At 36.7% G+C, this 24,231-nt stretch overlaps 1 protein-coding gene and 1 long non-coding RNA gene across 2 annotated transcripts in view; one reads left to right on the forward strand and one right to left on the reverse strand.

The window, feature by feature from the left end:
- Positions 1-24,231, reverse strand: part of LOC138705986 (uncharacterized) — a 394,464-nt gene that overhangs the window by 237,068 nt on the left and 133,165 nt on the right. The window lies entirely within an intron of this gene.
- Positions 1,653-23,894, forward strand: LOC138705971 (uncharacterized). The gene is made up of 4 exons (XM_069834800.1): positions 1,653-1,782; positions 8,078-8,335; positions 13,928-14,517; positions 16,641-23,894. Exons 2-4 carry the CDS (start codon positions 8,084-8,086, stop codon positions 17,023-17,025), a joined length of 1,227 nt encoding a protein of 408 aa, XP_069690901.1. The 5' UTR covers positions 1,653-1,782; positions 8,078-8,083; the 3' UTR covers positions 17,026-23,894.

Raw genomic sequence — 24,231 nt, forward strand, 5'->3', positions numbered from 1 at the left:
CCTGTCACATTTAAGTACACTTAAATGCCATTGATCTGGGCTGAGATCGAACTCTCAACCTCGAGCAAAGAAGGTCAGCGCTATACCGACTACGCTACCCAAGCCGACTATACACACAAGATATCTCTCAAGAGGGATCCTGTCGGCGAATTGACATGCTTGCCATTCCACCAGGCTCTACATCCGCCACCATTATCGACCCTACTATTACGTTCGAGGAACAGGAACAACAGCCCGCTGAAGTCCACGCAGAAAAATGCAGGATTTATGAGCCCACAGTTCCATTTTATTTGGAGAAATATCACCTCACCTCCATTGAAGTAGTCGGGCTAATGGTTGGCGCTAGGGGCACAATACCTCGCCTCTTTGTCACTTTCTGCAAGAAGTTCCAGCAGAACAACGATTTCATTCGTGATGTTTCCCTTACTGCTATCAGAGGAACACTTGCCATTTTAAAATACCACCTGTACTTTGTTTCCTAAAGAGGAAGAACTTTTGTTTGAACGTATAGGCCTAATCCGTTTGTTTATTATGTTTAGGCCTGTTATATGTATGCTATATCCTTCCTGTACTTAATTACCCTTTCTTGTTCGTTCCCCACATTTCTCTTTTGTGGTCTGTTTTTGTTTTCGCTCTGTGTGTTATGCTTTGTCCAATGAGGCAGTCCCGTTATTGGGAAAGCTTTCTTTCTCTCTAAATATATTCTTTCTGGATATAGCCTATTTCATTGAATAAGGCAGTAACCTATTTTTGTGTCCTATTGTTATCATCACAGCCGATCATCATCAGCATTTCAATTCGTATTCTTTCTGTAATATTCGTCATTATTAATCACCTGAAACAAGCATCATTATTCAAATACTTTTGATTTCATTTTGTCTATGATTATTAATTAATGACTCCCTTATTGTCCTTAGAGATTGTAAATTGTTATACTGAAGCATTTCTCTTTTTTATGTACACATGCCATGAAATAATAAAGTTTTGGCTCATAAATGGTAAAAATTATGATTTTATACATGCTTAGAACTGAAAAATAAAAAAATTAAAACAGTACATATTACCACTTAAAAGAAAACAGACACTTAACACATTCTTTATAAATTAAGAACAAAGGTTTTGAAATTATGTTCAAGATGTTCCTTTTTCATCACCCATAATCTTTCGAAATAACATTTCTTCACATAGAACTAAAATATGAAAGCAACAAGCTTTCGGAATATGTATGGTAAGACTTTCCTGTGTTAAATTTCAACGTACATACCTCGTTTACATGTTTCGACCTATTTATGGGTCATCTTCAGAACTGGTCGTTGTTGGTCTTGGCGCCACTTGTTCTGTTTCCTGTGAGGGTGTGTTCTTGTGGTATAGTGCAGAGTCAAAGAGTGTGTTTTGAAGTTGAGTTGTGTGTTGAGAATTTCGTTGGGGTGTTATGCTGTTATACCATACATATTCCAAAGTGATACAATGTTAAAAGTTGTGTAATCAAGATGTATAAACAAGCTTTCACTTAGTACAGTTACTGTTTATGCGTACAAGTTCTCATTAACAGAAGACAAATATGTACAAAGGTCAAGTTCTTCAATATTAACCTACTGCGACGTATTCTTGACTAGAGCATAAACGATTAATTTCATGGAAATTATCATCAAGGTCATCTTAGTTTGCAAATGCATCATACGGAGAGAGCGCACTACAGTTGGCAGTTAACTTTTTTATCAGTCGACTCTAGTGCTCCGTTATTGCATACGCGTACACGAGAAACTGTAGAAACTAAACACTGTAAGTAGTAGTTGTAGTAGTAGTAGTAGTAGTAGTAATAGTAGTAGTAGTAATAGTAGTAGTGGTAGGAATAGTAGTAGTAGTAATAGTAGTAGTAGTGGTAGGAATAGTAGTAGTAGTAGTGGTAGTAGTGGTAGTAGTAGTAGTGGTAGTAATAGTAGTAGTAGTAATGACAGGTAGTAGTAGTGGTAATAGTAGTAGTAATAGCAATAGGCTTAGTAGTAGTAGTAGAAGTAGGCCTCGTAAGTGACGGGTAGTAGTGGTAATAGTGGTGGTGATGGTAGTAGTGACAGGTAGTAGTAATAGTAGTAGTGACGGGTAGTAGTGATGGTAATAGTGATGGTGGTGGTAGTAGTAGTAGTAGAAGTAGTAATAGTAGTAGTGACGGGTAGTAGTAGTGGTAATAGTAGTAGTGGCAGTAGTAGTAGAAGTAGTAATAGTAGTAGTGACGGGTAGTAGTAGTGGTAATAGTGGTAATAGTGACAGATAGTAGTAGTAGTAGTAGTAGAAGTAGGCCTAGTAGTAGTGACGGTAGTAGTGGTAATAGTGGTGGTGATGGTAGTAGTAGTGACAGGTAGTAGTAATAGTAGTAGTGACGGGTAATAGTGGTAGTAGTGACAGATAGTAGTAGTAGTAGTAGAATTATGCCTAGTAGTAGTGACGGTAGTAGTGGTAATAGTGATGGTAGTAGTAGTAGTAATAGTAGTAGTGACGGGTAGTAGTAGTAGTGGTAATAGTGGTAGTAGTAGTAATAGTAGTAGTAGTAGTGACAGGTGGTAGTAGTGGTGGTGGTGGTGGTAGTAGCAGTAGTAGTAGTAGTGGTGGTGGTAGTAGCAGTAGTGGTGATAGTAGTAGTAGTGACGGGTAGTAGTAGTCGTAATAGTAGTAGTGACGGGTAGTAGTAGTCGTAATAGTAGTAGTGACGGGTAGTAGTAGTGGTAATAGTGGTAGTACTAGTAGTAGAAACAGTAGTAGTGGTAGTGGTAGTAGTAGTAGTGGTAATAGTGGCAGTAGTAGTAGTGGTAATAGTAGTAGTAGTAGTAATAGTAGTAGTGACAGGTAGTAGTAGTTGTAATAGTAGTAGTAGTGACAGGTAGTAGTAGTGTAATAGTGGTGGTAGTAGTAATAATAACAGTAGTAGTAATAATAATAGCAAATATTAGTAGTAGGCTAGTAGTAATAATAGTAGTAATGACGGGTAGTAGCAATGGTCAGGCTGGGCAAAATACTGACATCCAAGTAAAATACAAATACAAAATACTTCAAAGAATAGTATTTGAAATATAAATGCAAAATAATTTAAAAAAATTAACCAAAATAAATTTGTATTTCAAATACTCAAAATACATTTGTATTTCAAATATCCCATACAATTTATAAAGAAATAAGAATATTACCGAAAATCTAAAATATTATATTAACATTAAAATTATTTTTATCTCGAAGTTTTATATAAACACTGTAACTGAACATTCTTCCTTTTCCCAGTCAACAATGAAATTGTGCTACATTTGAATAATTACTGCTCGCTATTAAAAAACAGTTTCTCAAAAAGTTCATCAGGTAAGGATCCCCTTGCTGTTGAATGACAAAATCCTGCAAAACAAAACAGTCTTTCTACAGACGCAGAGGAACACAAACTTGTATTATACTTTATAAGAGCTTGTTTCACTATTGGGTAATTCTCTACAGAGCACAGGGTTGTCCCTTTGCCACTGAAGAATGATATTAGCTCATACTCCGCAGTAGACAAGTTCTTTTCTTTTTGCTTTTCAAAGTCTGTTATACTTGAGTTGAAAACATAAAAATTGTTTTCATCGTCTTCATTGTCTGAACTGACCAAAGGTGTAGCGAGAACTGCTCAGCTGATTTCACACACATATTCTGTATCCTTTTCTTATAATTTGGTGAGGCAGTATCAGGTAGCTATCTCATCTTAAATGATGGGTGGAAACAAGCTGCCAAAATAGCTCAATTTGCTTCTAGGGTCAGATCAAACATTGCTTTAAATCTTGAAAGCGAACTCATTAGGATTGGAGTTACTTGGAATAGAAGGCGTAGATTACTAGATAACATAATATGTAATCTGTTTTTGAGAGAAATTAATGTGGATAGAAGATGGCCGTAATAGCACGTCTTCTCATTTTGCATTAAATCAAGGGGTACGGCAATGGGTATCAGAACTGCACACTATTCTTCTCAAACTCAACAACTTTGAAGGTTGGTAATTCCAGTTTTTCACATAAATATCATGTTTGAATTGCAATATTTGAGAGATTGAATCATAAAGAGAATTCCATCGAGTTAGACAAGGAAACTTTAATGAATATTTCAAGACATCTGATATAATTTCTGAGGATTTGGGTCTCCTAGACGCATTCTATAATGCTGAACACTTAGCAAGTGTTGGGTGATGGTACCTTAATGCTGTTGGAGATTTATTTATGGCATTAAGGAAATCAGTTGTGGCAAGAAAACTAAGTGTATGGCTAGCACATCTGAAATGGGTAGGCAAATAAGACAAAAGTTCATTCTTCAAATCCAAATCCAAAACTTGAAGGACAAGAAGAAGAAGAAAGTATTTTGAGTATTTGAAATACAAAATACATCAATTTTATGTATTTAAATACAAAATACAAAATTCTTTTTAAAATCCTTGCAAATTACAAAATACAAATGTATTTCAAATACTTGTATTTCAAATATTGCCCAGCATGGTAATAGTGGTGGTAGTAGTATGATATCGTATGTTCCATCTTTATACAGAAGGCCTACATGGCACCGACCTGACGGTCGTCGATCAGTTAGACAGGCAAGCTGTTTGTAACGATCCCCACAGTAGGTTTCCACCTGACGACGAAGAGAGATCCACTCTTCGAAACGTTGCGTTATAATTTTGAAAATTAGCAATGGAAAAAGTACAAACAGCTTAACCATCGAACAATTCACCGTTGCTTTCCGTCCATTCATTCCGATCAGAATTAATCTTGACCCAATAGTAAAAACAATTATTTTGTGTGGCCGATAAAATATTTCATTAAGAGGAAGGTAAAGAAGTTAATTTCAGGAGATTCTGAAATATTGCGTTTATGTCGGTGACCAGATTCTGCATAGTCATCTTTAAAATGCCCCCAAAACTCTTCTCTAACATGCGAAACAACGAAAATCACAAATTCTTGTGGAACCATTATTGAAAAGAAAATTGCTGACGTCGTTACAAAATACTTACTTACAAATGGTTTTTAAGGAACCCGAAGGTTCACTGCCGCCCTCACATAAGCCCGCCATCGGTCCCTATCCTGTGCAAGATTTATCCACTCTCTATCATCATATCCCATCTCCCTCAAATCCATTTTAGTATTATCCTCCCATCTACATCTCGGCCTCCCCAAAGGTCTTTTTCCCTCCGGCCTCTCAACTAACACTCTATATGCATTTCTGGATTAGCCCATACGTGCTACATGCCCTGCCCATCTCAAACGTCTGGATTTAATGTTCCTAATTATGTCAGGTGAAGAATACAATGCGTGAAGTTCTGCGCTGTGTAACTTTCTCCATTCTCCTGTAACTTCAAATAAAAGTAAATATTTTTATATCTTGGTAGATGAAATAACCGACATCAGCTCCAATGAGCAACCTTCATCATGTGTTGGTTTCGTAGACCGAGAAAAGTGTTATTGCACGAGGAGTTTTTGAGATTCGTATTGGTGCAAGATCTAAGTGGGGAGGCATTGTCAAACGTTGTTTTAAATGAACTGTGGGACTTTAGGGCTGGACATTTCGCATCTTCGCAGACAGGGTTATGACGGCAGTGCTAATATGTCGGGAAAGTTTCGCGGTGTCCAAGAGGAAATTTTAAAAGAAAACATACTTCAGAACGACAATGAACAAGGCCAGACTGAATGGTTTCGTATTGCTCAATATTCATAGTAACATTGACCTTAACTCAGGATGAAGTCATACAACTTTTAGCAAGAAAACATCCCAGACGACTTCAGCTTCATTAAACTGCAAGTAATATTTAATGACTTTCCATTTCAGTTCCCATCTCATTTAGAAATATAACTAATTGAAGACATACATACATACATACATACATACATACATACATACATACATACATACATACATACATACATACATACATACATACAGCATTCTCCAATCTTTCCTATTTTCTGCCTTCCTCTCAGTCTCCGCATATGATGCATATATCTTAATGTCGTCTGTCATCTGATATCTTCTTCTGCCAGGAACTCTTCTCCTGTTCACCATTCCTTCCTGAGCATCTTTAAGGATGCAGTTTCTTCTCAGCCAGTGACCCAACCTATTCCTTTTTCACTTTCTGATCAGTTTAAGCATCATTCTTTCTTCACTCACTTTTCCCAGCACAACTTCATTTCTTATTTTGTCTGTCCATTTCACACGCTCCATTCTTTTCCATATCCGCATTTCAAATGATTCTATTCGTTTCTCCTCATTTCGTCGTAATGTTTCTGCCCCATACAATGTCACACTCCAAACAAAGTACTTCACTATTCTCTTCCTTATTTCAATTTCCAGATGTCAGCAGAAGATGCTCCTTTTTCTATTAAAAGCTCCCTTTGCCATTGCTACCCTCCTTTTGACTTCCTGGCAGCAGCTCATGTTACTGGTTATAGTGCATCCCAAATATATGAAGCTGTTCACTTGCTCTACAGCCTCATTTACAATTCGCAAGTTTATCTTCTTTATTTTTCTTGCGACAACCATGGTCTTCGTCTTGTTTACATTTATCTTCATTCCATACTGCTCACAGCTGTCATTTAGATCCAGTAGCATTCCCTTAGTATCATCTCTTCTTCTAACAACGCCTTATCATCAGCAAATCTTTTGCACTTTATTCGTCCTCCTCCTACTTTTACCCGTCCCATAATTGAAGACATAGAACCTAAAAATGACAATATTGTTACCGGTATGGCTTATTTATTTCTTTTTAATTTCATTTTTCTGTGCTATGATTATAATACTGTATTCTTATGTTTATTATTATAATTATTAGACTCCCCATTATGAAATTCTACATTCGTGTCTTCAACGTGGTCTGTCGTTGTGACGAGAGTCCAAGCCCCCTAATACCGGTAAGGTTTCATGTCACAAACACGTTCAAGTCTGAGTATTTCCGACAAAGTAAATATTACTCAACGCATTGAAAGCGGCGCAAATATTAACGATATTGCTGGAGAGTGATTTATGGTAATATTTTATTTATTCACTTATTTATTATTTACTTATTCGCTTAATTATTTATTTATTCATTAAAAAAGAAAGAGATTAATCGTGTTTTCTTGGGTTGAAACGCACGTTTTTACAATTGTGAATGTCTACACACAAACGCACGCACGCACACAGATATAAATATATAGGCTATCTTTTTGTATTTTTTAATAGATAAATTGTTTCAAAACCAGATACATCCAAAATAAAGTCATAATTAAAACAATGAAAATTACAGTAGCATATCGCAGTTGCAATCCTCTGACTGAGGTTCTGGCTGATATGTACACCTATTATCAGAAAGTACATTTCACTTGACGATATGTGTCAGAGGAAGAACAATTGTTTGTATGCATCTGAAGTTTGACTAGTGTATATGTAGCTAGTAGGAGATGTATGCAATGGAGGGGGAAAGAAACTGGCCACCCTTCTCCATTATCCCCTGGCCTAGTTGCCTCATAAGTGGTGCGTTCTTGGTATCACTTGTCGGGTTCAGACCTGTCTTCGGACAGTTGACTAAATAACAAACAATAACCATAGCTGCAGTATTATTACATTTGCTGACAGTGGTGCGACATACAGTCTTGAGTTTTTACTATCTTATTTATTTATTTATTATATTTATTTATTTACTGTATTTATTTATTTACAATATGCTACGTCATCTACATTAATGTATCAGATTTCCTTTTAATAATGTATTGACAACTCCTAAATAATCATTCCAGTATGATCAATTTTTTACTGTCCATAATCTTTCTTGACGTTCATGTTCTACCTAAATATGATGCTTGTCGATTGCAGGGGACTTGCTTCGCGTGTTATATCTAAGCAGGTCAAGATTGGTTTTCTCCTATATCGACGGAGCAGTGTATTTTGTTTTAGAGGTTACACAAAATATTCACTGTGTACCACGGTTAAGGCTAATCTAGCTTTACTCTTTAAATAAATGACTATCATTTTTTCAGTAAAATATATCATACAAAAGAATTATCTGGGAGAAACGTAACTGAGCCCGGACATGGTGTTTATATTGCAGTCAACGATGAACAATGAAGACTGTTGCTGTGAGAGCGACATACCCGCTTGGCTGGACAATGAGTTCCTGGAGAACGCGCTGAAGTTCGGAGAAGAAAACCCCGGTATCAGGGTAACGTGGAGCGAGGTGAAACCGGCGACAATTGCCGGAGACAACTATGGTAGTGACATGTACAGAGCAAAGGTGAAAATCCAAGAGGAGGAGAAGTCAATAATCATCAAGGCTTCCAAACCTTCATCTAAAGGAGAAATGGCCAACGTAAGTGCAAACGTTGAAAATCCGTTGATTCAAAGTTTTTGTCCAGGGGCAGGTCTCTCACTGCAAGCCCAACTTCTCCAATCTTTCATATTTTCCACCTTCCTGTTAGTCTCCGCATACGATCCATATATTTTAATATTGTTTATCTGATAATTATATTCTTCTGCCTCATACTTTTCTCCCATGCACCATTCCTTCCAGTGCATCTTTCAATAGACAGTTTCTTGTCAGCCAGAGATCCAGCCAATTTCTTTTTCTCTTCCTGCATCATTTTCAACATCATTATTTCTTCACCCACTCTTTCTTGCTCAGCTTTCTTTCTTATTCTGTCTGTCCATTTGACACTCTCCATTCTTCTCCACATTTCAAATGCATCTAGTCGTTTCTCTACACCAGTGGTATTCAACCGGGGGTACGCGAAAACTTTTAAGGAGATACGTAAAATTTAAAATAAGCATATACGTTTCATGAATGAACAGAGCTAATGAACACAATTTCTGCTAGAGAGAATTTATATGGTCTTCTATTTTTCTACTCCAGAATGAAATCTTGCAGCTCCCCTTGTTGTTATGCTGATCGTGCTCCTGTAATATTATTAAGAATAACATTCTTAAAAATCGATGCCTCGAGGTATACTGGCTGAGTGTAACATCTTTAAGTAGTGTTTGGTGGCTGTTGTACGCATGCTCGGTTTCTTTACTTCTAATATTAATGTCTCGCTTTTTACTCTTTATACTTACGAAGTGAAGTGCTAATTTATAATCGTTCAATTTCTTCTCATTATTGCGGTAGTAGGCTAAATATTTTCATTTCCCTTGCAACACGGATAAACGAATTATACTGGTGATTTAATAATTCATAATCCACACCTGTGAAGTAACGGTTAACGCGTCTGGCCGCGAAACCAGGTGGCCCGGGTTCGATTCCCGGTCGGGGCGAGTTACCTAGTTGAGATTTTTTCCGGGGTTTTCCCTCAACCCATTATGAGCAAATGCTGGTAACTATCGGTGCTGGGCCTCGGACCCATTTCACCGGCATTATCACCTTCATCTCATTCAGACGCTAAATAACCTAAGATGTTGATAAAGAGTTGTAAAATAACCTACTAAAATAAAAAAAAAAGATTGATAAGTTGTTGAGTTCAATTCAGTTTAGATACAGTTATGCATAATTTTAATGAAATATAACAACTTTTGTGGTAGAAGCTTGAGTGAAACATGCCTCTAGGACTGCGGTGACCAAACTGGGTATCGTGATTACATCCTGTAATCAAAGACATTCATACTAGTAAGGGGAATTTCCTGTACATTGCTCTCTGTCTCGCTCACGTAGCCTACTGATCGTAAGCAGTGTCGGTACCATGTCGCTCTACAAACCTTCTGTCTCTACTAGCAGGAACAGAAGGTTTCCTGCAGAATGGGAAGAGGAATTTATTCGCTGTCCTGTCGGAAAAAATGTAATATGTTGCTTTGCTCAACGGTTCAATTAGTAGTAGTATATAGAAGCGACATTACAGAGCATTACGCTAAATACACAGGTATAACAGGTATTGTTATTATTATTATTATTATTATTATTATTATTATTATTATTTATCAGCAAGTGTTACAATAATTCTTATATACGTGCCTTAATATTTAGGCCTACATCTTCCCGTGAATGATAAAACAATAACTACGCTATATCTTCATTTTAATTTTTTTTTTTTTATCTTTTGATGACAATTATCAGTTATTTATTAGTTATTGATATAATAATAATAATAATAATAATAATAATAATAATAATAATAATAATAATAATAGAGAAACTAATTGAATATCACGTGCTAGTGTATTAATGAAGTGAGATATTAAACTCCAAAAACTGAAATCAGCCTTCATCGTCATGAAGAGAAAGATGACATAAGTAAATGTAAGGAAGCCAGCTATCTAGTGGCGAACGAAATAGCGCGTTCTCTTAAGCCAAGGCTGGGCAGCAGGAGCGGATTGTACTCTCTCACGGGGAGCCATATGATTTTTCTTCATTCCCTTTCTTCCCCGCCGAACACCGCGAAGCGTTGATTCAGTGACGGATGAATATTAAGCGTCCCCGTTTAGAGTCTAGTTCCGCTCCCGACGCCCAGCCCTGTCTTAAGCCTTCCAACGTAGGAGAGTTTTATAAAAGCATAATAATCAAAGTGGCTGAAATAATTTATCCAATGAAAATTGTTAATTCATTTTGCGCATTTCTCGACTAAATTCCAGAAGAGAATTCAGGAAATTTCTGATTGTGTTCATTGAGGAATATTTTAAAAAGCAAGAAAATTTGTATTTTTTATTGGTTCTCGATGACAGTAGTGACATTACTGATACATCAAAGCTTGCTATTCTTATTCGCGGGGTTGATGGAGAACTCAATGTTAGTGCACGAACCACCACTGGTTGCAGTGTTCATGCCATGTACCTCTCCCCGGTCTCCTTACTTCTTGAACTGTCTCTCGCGTGTAATCACTGCCGTTCGAGTTTTGATCACCGCTGCTCTAGGGGCACGGAGAGAAAATATTTGAATACCACTGCTCTATATTTTGTCGTTAGGTTCATGTTTCTGCGCCAAACAATGCCACACTCCGAAATTTCCTTTGCCATTGGTATCCTCCTTTAGACTTCTTGGCAGCAGCTCGTATTAGCCTACTACTTGTAAGATAAATAAGATTGTGACTGACACTGCGTGGGCGAAATCACATGTGTGGTGGCTCGGCGTTATCGTGCCCAATAACACTTCATGACGCACTTCCCACTTAGTGTCAATCACAACCTTACATTTCTCACAGTATATAGTACACCTCAAGTATTTGAAGCTATCCACTTCTTCTACTGCCTCATTTCCAATTCGCACGTTTACTTTCTTTCCTTCGACAACCACGTCTTCATCTTGTTTGCACTTAACTTCATCCCATATTGCTCACAGCTGTCATTTAGCTCCAGTGCCATATCTCTCAATATCATCTCCTTTTATGCTAACAATGCCAATTCATCAGCAAATCGTATCCACTTTATTCGTCCTATCCCTATTATCACTCCACACATGTTCTAAAAACAATTCTTCACTAAATCGTCCAGGTAGATATTGAACAGGGTAGATGATAAAGAGCATCCTTGTCATGTCGTACCCTTCTCTCTACTTTTCTCTGATATTTCTTCTCCTATCCTGACTTCGATTCATTCTTTCATATAAAGGTTACTGAATAGTCTCCTCTGTTTCCAATCCTGAAGATGAATACATTTAAATAGTAGCTTGATACGCTGCCACAGTATCACTGCTGTACACTCATTAAAAAGTAAGTAGATTCCCAGTAAATAGATTTGCAACAACTTCAATGATTACTGCAACACGGCCTTCTCTCTCTTTATCTTACTGAGACAGTCGTGTTTTACAAGGACATTATAAGAGACGTACTGAGTGATTTTCTCTTTTGCTAAGTGTAACTATTTACGCAAATTATGATTTTACGCAAACTTAAACTTCTAGGTCAACTGTGGAACAAATTCTAATCAATTTATTCTAAATTATTAACAACTGGGGAGTCCACTGCAAGAATGATGGATGTCATTTGGAATACATTTTGTAGGAGAAGCAATTGAAAGTTTGAAATGCTTAGCGCTCAAAGCTTAACTGTGATTTTCCGATCATTACTGGACAATGACTATCAGTGTTAATGCCATATAACTGTCTATGTACATTCTATATGTCTTAGCTATGCATTGACAGTCTTGGTTCATTTTCGACAAGAAAGTGACATCCATCATTCTTGCAGTGGACTCTTCAACTGTAAATGACATTTTGTCACATACATGTATTATAAAGTAATAACTCCTCAATTGTCTGATACAAGGTATTTTAATGTAATAAAATAAGCGTCAAAAATAAAAATGTTACTAGAATATTTTTGTCAATATACCCTGCAACTCACCCCTTAAGCAATGGACAATATACTATACCCTTACAACCATCATCACCACGATCATCCTGGCAAGCATCAGGACATAATTATTCCTTGCGGTCTCAAAAACAGGTTCATTCCAGCGCTTCAAGGGACATCACTGTGAGCGTTTATCAGCTGGTCGGTAATGCAAAATTTGTTTAAGCCATCCACAGACTTCCATCCTTTCAACGTGATATTTCTATCTTCTTCTGTAGTCTTTGAGGAAAGTTATAATTGCTGCTACACCTAATTCTTCTACGATATGATCTGATCTCTTGTTGTATAGCCTGTTGTTTTACGTTATTTTATTACACTAAAACACTTTGTATCAGACAATTGAGGAGTTATTACTTCATAATACATGTAGGCCTATGTGACAAAATGTCATTTAGAGTTGTTAATAATTTAGAATAAATTGATTACAATTTGTTTCACTGTTGACTAAGAAGTTTAAGTTTGCTTAAAATCATAATTTGCGTAAATAATTACACTTAGCAAAAGAGAAAATCACTCAGTACGTCTCTGATAATGTCCTTGTAAAACACGACTGCCTCAGTAAGATAAAGGGAGAGAAGGCCGTGTTGCAGCAATCATTGAAGTTGTTGCAAGTCTATTTGCTAGATATTATCCTCCATTAGACGAATCAATGCCATGTAGAACACGACGATGAAAAACCAGCAAAAATTAATAATTCATTGCTAATCTTGTGACATATCTTGTTGTAAAGGGAAATTACTCCACACTGTGGGAGACATTTTTTTTCCTTTTCCTTCTTCTTGTTCGAAGTATTAGAGCGTTTTATCCCATGCAGCTTCTGAATTGATCACAGAATCACTTGATTCCCAGATTTAGCTACATCCTTATTCCTAGTGGTATATAATATTGTTTTCGGTAAATTACTATCGGTCATATCCTGTACAAAATCAGTTTTTGTATTATTTATGTGTTCTTGTAAATTCCAGAAATTAAGCTATGGTTATGTATTGGTCTTTAATCATGTTCCTTTCTGTCACTACTTTCACGGTCCTCAAAAGGAGTTTCATCTTAAATAACACGCTTCTTATTTACGCATTTCTTGCAATAAATATACGTAAAAAACGACTTATTTAGTAAAGTAGCCACGTTCAATTAGTAGGCTAGCGGTGTCAAAGAGGACGGAAGCTTTGTAGTCTCAATAATTTTAATTATGTCGCGCTGTCCATTGTCGTCGTCAAGTCTTTTGAAGGCCGCTCCAATACTCCACGCGGAGTGTATAAACCAGAGTTGCAAATTTTAGCAGTGTGTCTTGTTCTAGTTCACAGTGAAAATTAATTATATTACAGTTCTTTAAATAATTAATTTAAAATAAATAATCTAAATAATATAAATAATCTTCAAATTAACTCATGCTTTGAGCAATTAAGCCTAGCCCATATCCATGTTATATTAATATATAGCAGCAACAAACAAGACGTGACAACGTCGCATTTTCATTTTATTATCGGTGCATGCAATAAAGACCTACAAATCTTAAAAGGAATGCCGCTGCCTAATAATTAAACGAGGCAACTTTAACTTGAAGTTTCCGTGGACTTCTGTTCAGAGAAAAATGCATGATTATTATTGTGTGTGTTGTTCATATTTTACAGATGTTAACAAAGTCAAACGTCTTTGAGCAAGAAATCAATACGTTCACTACCGTGTTGCCAGCAGTGGAGCAACTACTGAAGAAGATATACAAAGAAAATTTCTCACCGATTGCAGCCAAGTATTTGTACTCCAGCGCAGATAAAGAGAAGATAGCTATTGTTCTTGAGGACCTGAAAGTACAGGGATTTAAACTGGCCGAAAGAGATCTTGGTTTAGATTTGAAGCATTGCCTTCTGGTTATGAGAAAGATAGCTTTATACCACGCAACATCAATTGTGCTCTTCAATGAAAATCCAGAAACATTCAAGCCATTTATGGCAAACTTTTTTAGTTCAGGTGAAATTGAAAGCCTTAGACCATTCTTCTGTTCTGTATTAAAAGGTTGCGCTGAGAATGTGGAGATTTTTCCAGATAAGAAGAACCGGATTGCAGAAAAACTTAATAAAATGTCCGATAAAACTTTGGACGAGTGGGTGTGTGCACTTCAAAGAGATGACAGGGGTTTAAATGTCCTTTGCCACGGTGATCTGTGGGCAAACAACATGATGTTCCGCTATTCCGAGGATACTGATGAAGTCGAGGAAGTCAGGTATAATTACACACATCAAAATAGTTATTATGCAGAGTATTATCTTCCATAATCTTTTCCATCATAAACTTTAGAGTTAGTATGATTCTTGCGTCCCCAGGATAGTTTTATCTTTGGAACTTGTGAATAGTTTTGTTCTATTAGGTATTCTTTCACTTACTGATTTATCATTATTTTAAATAAGCTATGATGTTTATACATTCATGAACTTGTTACCAGAAGCTGATGTAGTCACTAATGATAACCAATACATTTGAGATACTCTGTTCGTTCCGGAGAACATGTTTCGCTGATAAATGTAGCACATAAGTTGTATTAAAAATATAGCTGTGTTTGTTTTAGTATTATCTGTCAGGACAATAATGCATGTATCTCTTAGCTATACATACGTAAAGTTAAATGACAATGATATACTTTTTACTTTTGTAGAATTACGTGATATTATCACGCGTCATGTCTCTCATTTTCATCATTTTACTGTTAGTAAGTTTTAAATATAATTTCTACATCTTTGAGTCTAACCTCCTGGCCAGCCAATCTGCCTGGGGTTTCTCATGACTACCCTCAGTCACAAAAGCAAATGCCGTATTGGAAATTAACATACTATGATTCACGGCCTCAGTCACCAATATTATCTGAAACATCTATAAAAATATAAAATCAGTTACATTAACATAAGCCATCTGTAAGACACACGATAATACAAAGAACTCAACAATAGTAAAAAGATAATGGCTTACAGATATCCCCAAAGATCCTACACATCCGATATCACCAACGATGTTAAGAGAACGAGGTAGTGATTAGAGGTCAAAAATCCGATTTTTTTATTTTGTGTTAGAAAGCACAAAACTTGCTCTTTAAAACAATATAAATATTGTGGGTGGTATTTCTGCAGATAAGGCACTTAAATAGCCTCTTTAAATTCGGTGGTGCATGTAATTCATGCATCCTTCGTTTTTTAAATGCAGTTTTCCATAAGTTGATATTTTTCAAAGTTAAGTGCATTTTTCTTTGAAACTATTGAATCAATTTTCATGAAATCTTCACAGTGTTTTCTGGAGCCTATGTTGTATATAGTAGACCTACGGGTTTAATAATATCACACACATAACACGAGAAAAAAATATATATAGATATATGCATTGAAGAAAATTGCAAAATTGTTAAACAAAGTTCAACATTTTTCTGTTTCATTAGTAGTGAAATATTCAACTAAATTTTGCTTTAGAAATTGCAATATACATTACTAGATAACTTAAAAAATACCAATTATTTATGTAAATATTGTAGCAAGTAATGTGCACCTGAAAAATTAGGTACACTAAGCTAAGTGCGAAAACAGGTTATCAGTTAGGGCTTTTATTTTGCACTTGGATACGAAACTAATTAGTTGTCTTTTATACCACTAAATTTAGAATGATTGATTGTATAAGCATGAAAATGTTTATTCCACTCTGAGAATTAAGAGCCTAGAAATATTGAACTAGACTTTGGTGCTGAATTTTTTTAATCGCACAGGCATCATTATTCACTCCCCTTAAAGCGTGTATAAATGAACTTACAAAAATAATTATTGATTTTATATATTTCATCTAATAACTCTTCTTCCTTATATCCCCAGGAACCGGAAATTAAATTTCCGAAATATTAGTATGAATCCAATCGAGAGGAAAACATTCTAACAAAGCAACAAAAGAAATCATTTCAAAGTTATATTTAATTAAATCAATGTGTTACAGGGATAATAATGAACTTGACCTACAGCATGACAAAAGTAGAGCCAGGAGAATGGTCATTTGGTGTTACTGAAGGACAGAAAATAAATAAACTTACTTTGAAAAGTGTTAAACTTCAAGGTCATGATGATTTTGAATGGAGCATCTGTGAGCGATACAAGATTCTGAGTGACACTGCATGGGCGAACACTCGAGCGAGGGGGCTCGGGATTACCTTGCTCAATAACACTTCATGTCCCCATTACGTCAGGATGGATCTTGAAGCGTTGTTGAGCAACATAACGCCGAGCCTCCACACATGTGAGTTCGTCCACGCAATGTCAATCACAACCTTATTTATCTCCCATTATAGTCTATTTATCTTATATCATTTCTTGATTTCAGATTCGTGGACTTTCAACTGGGACTCTGGACATCGCCTGCCATCGATCTGCAATACTTCTTGAATTCTAGCGCGTCACCAGAACTCCTTGAACATCCCGAAGTCTTGATACAAGAATATTATGATTATTTCTGTAAAACACTCTGTCTGCTCGGACATAAACATCTCCAACCAACACTAAAGCAGATCAATGAGGAGTTGGAGAAGAAAGGTTTGTTCGGAGCTTTGTCTGCTATCTCAGTCCGTACCGTCTCGTTATCTGACCGCAGCAACATAACGGATCTGAACGAAGTAATCTCTCAGAAACGAACCATGCACTTGACCGAGGCCTACAAAGATTCCATGAAGAAACTGTTGCCACTTTATGAGGAAAGAGGTTGGCTATGAGTAGATGACAATTCGTAGAAAGTTGGCTAATCACTTCATAAAAAAGAAGAGTGAAATGCCGTAGCGAGTGTTTCCTTGAAGGAAAAGCAGGGAATTCCTTCATATACATAACTCGAATTATATTGCAAAATACACCAATTTCTTGTAAAACGTTAAGTTATGCAAACTTCTTTATAGAATAGAAGATTATTATTAAATCACAATATACATTAAGTAACTGTACTTGATGGAAAATGAAGCACGACTTTCTATTATTATCATGCTATCCAGAATGCCATTTATTCCCAAAACTTACTCATATCTACTAAAATACGTTTCTTCGCCTTTAACATAACTTAAGACGACCATCCGTCCCATATTTTATTTGAGTCTCCTGTACCATATACCGTGTGATCCGTAAGTCAAATCATTAATTTTGGTGGATGATTTCCTACGTAAAGAGCAAAGAAAAAGTAAAGTAGGTCTATCATTTTTCTATGTTTGGAAAGTTTTATTTTATTTAAAAAAACGTGCAATTTTAAACATGTGAATAATTTTGTCAATGTGCAATAATTTTGTCAGAATGCACAGAAGTCTTTGTTTCTCGGTGAACAACTCCTTCCCGGACGTGTTTTGAATAAGGAAGTGGGAGGTTATTGTCAAATGTTTTTAATATCGTTAGAAAACAAATGCAGATGGTGTACTGTTTAATTTTTCTGCTTTAAACGTGGAGAGTGAAGCTGCAAGCATTATTTTATTTTCAACAAATATAAACAATGACCTCCCACTTCAATTTTTAAAGTACTTAACCAGTAAACTAACATAGTATATTTCCAGAGCTGTCTTTAAACGCAATTGTTTGTTTACATTTCTTGTTTACACTCGATCTCTCCTCCATCACTTCAACAAACGTACACGCCAGCTGTACTTATCTATTGTCTCCAGGTAATAACCAGAGCTAGGAAGTTGGTAGCCTACCAAAATTGTTAAGTTGTATGAGCTTGGAATATATCTCTACCAAATGAAAATAGTGCAGCTCTCAATGTCAGTGAACCAGAACGGCAACTTGTACAGCCGGGTGGTAACGAAACATGTGCTCCAATCGTCCACGGCGATTTTCATTTTATAAAAAAAGAAATACTCCTATTATGTTCAGAAAAAATAAGAGTAATATTATGTACCCTGAAAATATTCGTTCAAGGTCACAAGATGTTACTAGAGCAAATCTCAAAATATGATACAATATTTCTTACTGTCATCAGGCGAACAACTACTTTGTGAATCTAATAGTATATCTCGTATGTGGCACATACTATTAAACCCATTGTGTTAAAGAAAAGCTTTCATTTCTATTGTAATGACAGCTAGGAAGTTCGTATCGTAATTCCGATGTTGAACTTGGACTGAAACGCAGCCGAATTCATTGCAGCACGAGACGTTAACATTTAACGAAGAATAATCCGGGAAAAAATAAACGCCTGACCACTTATGATCTAGTAGAAAAACGCGGGTTACAATTCATACAATAATATTCCTTACAAATCGTCCAGAATACGATGTCAGAAACAGTGGGCTAGGAAAACAACGAGAACCTCTTTGTCACGAGACATGCATTCAGCTATAGATATTATGGATACTGTTGTTGTTTAGTCAACTATCCGAAGACAGGTTGGAACCTCAAAAGTGACACCAAAAAGCCATCACTGGTAAGGCAACTAAGCCAGGAGAGAATGGGCTAGTATTGCCAGTTCCTTTCCTCCTTCATTGAATAAATTGCTTATTAGAATAGATATTTACATTATACTGTTATTATATTATTATTATTATTATTATTATTATTATTATTATTATTATTATTATTATTATTGTATTCATACCTTTCATACTTACAGGCTTCAAAAAGTGACCAAGCAGTCAAAAAAGAATTGAACTTTCAGAGAGATGATTAATTGAGACACAAAATACTTGAGATATGACTCGCACTATAGATCATCGAAAGCACCGATGAGTAGAAAATCATATAGAATAAAATCGAAGTGGTATACAGGATATCTAGCAGTGGGATGTCCATAGATTTCCTACGTGTTGCTAGAATTATTTTGAGTAAAAAATTCTAACCAACATGCAACGATATCTAAAGAAAAACAATTCTAAATTAATAATTTTACTTATAACAGCATACAACCCCGTCATAAGGGTGTAGTTCAGTTAATTCTGAACAGAATGTGCGCACATCGCTCAGCTACATTTACGTAATTAAAAATGTTGTTCTGATAATTGTTCATATTATAATTCTTGATGTATATATAATAATTGTTATTGGTAATAATAAGGCAATTTCTACGTCAAAGATTATACGATGTCAGTAGTACACCCATTCCAGTACGCTGCTCATTTGTTGGCTCGTCCTTATCTCAACAGAACTTCCTAGCTTGACTACCTTACATTTACCTTGACCTCAGTAAAATTACTATCTTTGCTAATGAAGAGTACGCGGATATTTTGTTTGAGTATGGTTACTGTAACAGGGATGCGAGAGCAGCAGTCGAAGAATATCAATTGCGTTTTCCTAATCGTTCAGTCCCAGGTAGGCGCGTGTTTGGTAATGTTTATCGATGCAACAGGCAAAGAGATACATTTGCTCAACCACATTGTGAAAAACGACAGCTACGTAATAGCATGGAAGGTGATATCTTGGGAAGATTATATCCCAGTCCAACCACAAGTGTTCGAAGAATTGCTAATCGAATGGGGACTAGTCGTATGTCGGTTTAGAGAACGTTGCACGACTTTGGTTTATACCCATTTCACATCCAAAGTATCCAGGCTCTGAAACCAAATGATTACATCGCACGTGAAAACTTCTGCACTTGGCTCCTTCAAAACCTTATTCACAGATGAAGCAAATTTCAACAGAGGTGGCATTACAAACATAAGAAACGCACATGTGTAGGCTGACCGGTTTGAAAATACACATGCATCCGAGGAAACACATATCCACACATTTGGTGTGGTATGATTGGAAACCAATTTGTCTGGCCTGTTGAGTTTCCAAACACGTTGAAAACTCAACATTACCTGCATTTCCTACAGAAAGAGTTACCATTACTGTTGGAGGAACCTCCTCTTATCAGATAAGGCATGTGGCTGTAGCAAGATGGTGCACTTCCACATTTTGGCAGGTGTGCGACTGCATTTTTAAATGAACTGTTTCCACATCGTTGGATTGGCCGAGGAATTCCGGTGACTTGGCCACCAATACCATCAGATCTGTCTCTATTAAGTTACATCCTTTGGGAGCACCTGGAATCAGTTGTGCATGCTGCTCGTTGGAACAAGAATCCAACTTATCGGAAAAATAATGGAGTGCGGTGAAGGCTTGAGAAACACACGATGAGGCGGTGTTGCAATGTCAGCGATAAACTCTCTTACAGACAGAGCTCAAAGATGCCTCGACAACCACAGTGGTCATTTTGAACCTCAAAAGCTATGAACATCCTGCAGCAGGACACTCTGTATATCCAGGGACTACTGTATATCAATGTATCACTGTCTTCTTCACTATCATCTCTATTGAATTTAACAAATAAGGTTAATATTCCCCCTCCTTGAGTGTTTCAACCTTCATTATATGTGGGTCAATCAAAAAGTAAAGGACAACATTTATTTATTTATTTATTATTCTACACCTTTGCAAACTATGAAGGTCATATATACATCCTTCCCGCTTCTATACAAATTTAATTTAAGTCGTTTCCGTGAGTGGCGCCATGATAGCACTCCTTCAAGATGGCTGCTGTACTTGACATTCGTCAGAATCAACGTGCTGTTATCTAGTTCCTGTGTCGTGAGAACGAGACAGTGGGAAACATTCGTAAGAGGTTTAAAAAGATGTATGGAGATGCAGCTGTCGATCGCAGTACGGTTAGTAGGTGGGCAAGCAGGGCACGCCAATATATGGGATACTCCTCGCAGCGGCAGACACCACACTGCACGAAGTTCTGACAATGTGCGGCGAGTTAACAACATGGTTGTGGCTGACAAATGAGTGACAGTGAAAGAATTGTCACTCCATGTTGGAATAGGAGGAGCAAGTATGTGCAGAATATTGAAACAGTTGGGATTTGAAAAGGTTTGTGACAGGTGAGTTCCGAGAATGTTGACAGAAGTCCATAAAGAAACCCGAAAACCAGTGTGCAGCGAACTTTTAGACGAGTATGAGACTGGTGGAGATGACTTTCTTGCAAGAATTGTGACAGGAGATGAAACATGGCTCCACCATTTTGAACCGGAGACAAACGTCTTACAGTCCTGATCTGACACCATGTCACTGCCATCTCTTTGGTAAAGTCAAGGAATCCCTTCGCGGAACGAGATTTGAAGATAACGACTCCCTCGTGCACGGTATTAAAGAGTGGCTCAGACGTGTTGGTCCAGACTTTTTCCGTGCAGGTATACTGGCCCTCGTTCCAAGGTGGCGTAAGGCAGTTGAATTAGACGGGGATTACGTGGAAAAGTTATGATTTTGTTCCTAAAGGATGTATCTACATTCTGTGAAAATAGCAACGCTGCAGGATGAAAATGTAATTTTTAAATAAATGTTGTGTATTACTTTTGAAGTGACTCTAGTATTGAATAATCGATTTTGGAACTCCTATTCTATTATTCCACTATCAAAGGAATTTCATTGTAGTTATACAGTATGATTATATGACTATGTTACAAATTTTAGATATGATAGAGAACATCATTATCAACGCATTTCATTAGGAACTTCGTGCCCGGAAACGTTGCTTTTGGTAATTTACAGACCGTGATATGTATTGCCAGAATGCTTTAATCACAGGCTTTAGTGTAAGGCTCATGGTAAATCATTATTTTGTTTTTAATGTAGGCTTCAGTCTTTCCATAGAATTATTTGTAAACTTTCCAACTTTCATGCGAATAGGTACAAAATTTTATTTACAGAGTACATGTATTGTGGGTCCCTATCAACACGACATGGCACGTCCTCAGATTGCGGATAGAGGAGACGGCCTCCAGATATGGAGGGTAGCTGCGAATATTTGAATAACCAGTCGTGGACAGCCGATAAAGGGTGGTCTTCCTGCTTGAGGATTGGGCGAAGGACTAACAACCCATCACCGTAAAAAACAGCTTCTTACGAAAGTACACAATAAGTCTCGGAATGGGACTGATTCTCTCGCACGACCACAGCAAATATTTTGAGAGAAGAACAGAGATTAGGGGTGTTTTTGAGAATAAGGTTCTTAAGAAAATTTTTAAAAAATGTTATGTTTTATTTAACGACGCTCGCAACTGCAGAGGTTATATCAGCGTCGCCGGATGTGCCGGAATTTTGTCCCGCAGGAGTTCTTTTACATGCCAGTAAATCTACTGACATGAACCTGTCACATTTAAGCACACTTAAATGCCATCGGCCTGGCCCGGGATCGAACCCACAACCTTGGGCATAGAAGGCCAGCGCTATACCAACTTGCCAACCAGGTCGACTCTTAAGAAAATATTTGGGGCTAAGGGGGATGAAGTTATAGGAGAATGAAGTTACACAACTCAGAACTACACACATTGTATTCTTCACCTGATATAATTACGAACATTAAATGCACACCTTTGAGATGGGCATGGCATGTAGCACGTATGGGCGAATGCAGAAATGCATATAGAGTGTTAGTTGGGAGGCCGGAGGGAAAAAGAGCTTTGAGGGGCCGAGACTTAGATGAGAGGATATTAAAATGGATTGGAGAGAGGTGGGATATGACAGTAATGTCAACGACAGCTAAACGTGCTCACAGCCCGTATCCGCTGATCAGAGCACGTAAGGCACTCAGGTACAAGTAACTGGTGAACACCGCTGGTATTTAGTAAGTCTATGGTGAACACAAGGATTGTACATTACATACTGACGAAGAAGTCGTTCAGTAAGTCTCAGGCTAACTAGACTCTTGACTTCTTAGGTAAGTGAAAGATTAGGTGAAGTTCTTTATTTGTTTATGGGAATGATTTAGTTACAAAGACTTGCAGTGTCGAACGCCTGAAATTATTAGTTCATCTACAGAATGATATAATATTCAAAAGTTTGTTTCTATTGATATTAAATGGTAGTAAATGTAGGTGAAATGTATTGTAGAGCTTCTTCCTCACAGCATTGTATTGATGTTTACAGAATTAAGTACAAACAGGAGTACAGTATGTGCTGCTAATGACGTAGACTCGTTACATGTCAGTTACAAGTTGTGTCTATAAATTGTCCAGATTTTCGTACATAAATTCTCAGTTTGAAGATGTTTCTTACCACTAAGATATCATTTGGTTAAGCCAAGAAAAAGTTCTGTCAAGATATTGTGAATTTCGTGAATATTTATCAGAATTCATAATAGAAAAGTAAAGATAATCCAGAATAGTTGACTCTATATGGATCGAGGAACTTAACTTTCTCAAGGATAGGCCTATATTTGAGCATCTGAACGTTTTGAATTTGAGCTCGCAAGGAAAGAATCAATTGATTTGTGTCGACACATATTATTAAAAGCTTTCAGATGAAGATTTCATTGTGGATGTCTCAGATCTCACAGCACAATTTTTATAATTTCAACGCCTTCAGTCATTGAACTCCTGTTCAGCAGTGTAAAATATGCTACTGCAATGTTTTAAAAAAATCTCTGGGAAGAGTTCCATAGATGTTTTAAAGATATTGACCTGCTCCAGCCCAAGTTGGATTTGTCTTGTGGTCCTTACTCATCAAACCCAGAAAATATACCAACACAGTTACAATTGAATACCTGAATTGACAAACATCCCAAGTCCAAAATTTACCGAATTCGACTTTTTACCCAATAAGTTGTGTTTTACATAGGCTATCATTCTGTGTTTTTGGATCATACAAATATTTATTTCAATACTCATAATGCAAGCTTATATAGTTTCTTTGCGGTCCTGAAAAATTTACTTCAATGGACTTGGAATGTTAGCCATTTCAGGTCCTCCATTAGAAATTATTTTGCTGCAGGAAACATTTCACCGGACATAAGAAGGCTGGGGTCGGCAAAAATAAGAAAAAGCACTTCTGAATTACGCGATAAATCAGGAATTTAAATTTGTTTCTAGAAGTGTGATGATGCTCGTAAGTAGTACATGATTATGTAACAGTTAATACTTAAATTGACAAAGTTTCTTATAGGATATAACAGGTTAATAGGCTGTATG

The sequence above is a fragment of the Periplaneta americana genome, chromosome 9 (assembly GCF_040183065.1).
Source record: "Periplaneta americana isolate PAMFEO1 chromosome 9, P.americana_PAMFEO1_priV1, whole genome shotgun sequence".
NCBI lineage: Eukaryota > Metazoa > Arthropoda > Insecta > Blattodea > Blattidae > Periplaneta > Periplaneta americana.

Bases quoted from the DNA above. Each gene is read 5' to 3' on its own strand.
- LOC138705971 (XM_069834800.1), top strand. From the start codon at position 8,084: ATGAACAATGAAGACTGTTGCTGTGAGAGCGACATACCCGCTTGGCTG. The intron at 8,336-13,927 runs GTAAGTGCAAAC...CATATTTTACAG, and splicing joins CTAAAGGAGAAATGGCCAAC to ATGTTAACAAAGTCAAACGT. The intron at 14,518-16,640 runs GTATAATTACAC...TCTTGATTTCAG, and splicing joins GATGAAGTCGAGGAAGTCAG to ATTCGTGGACTTTCAACTGG.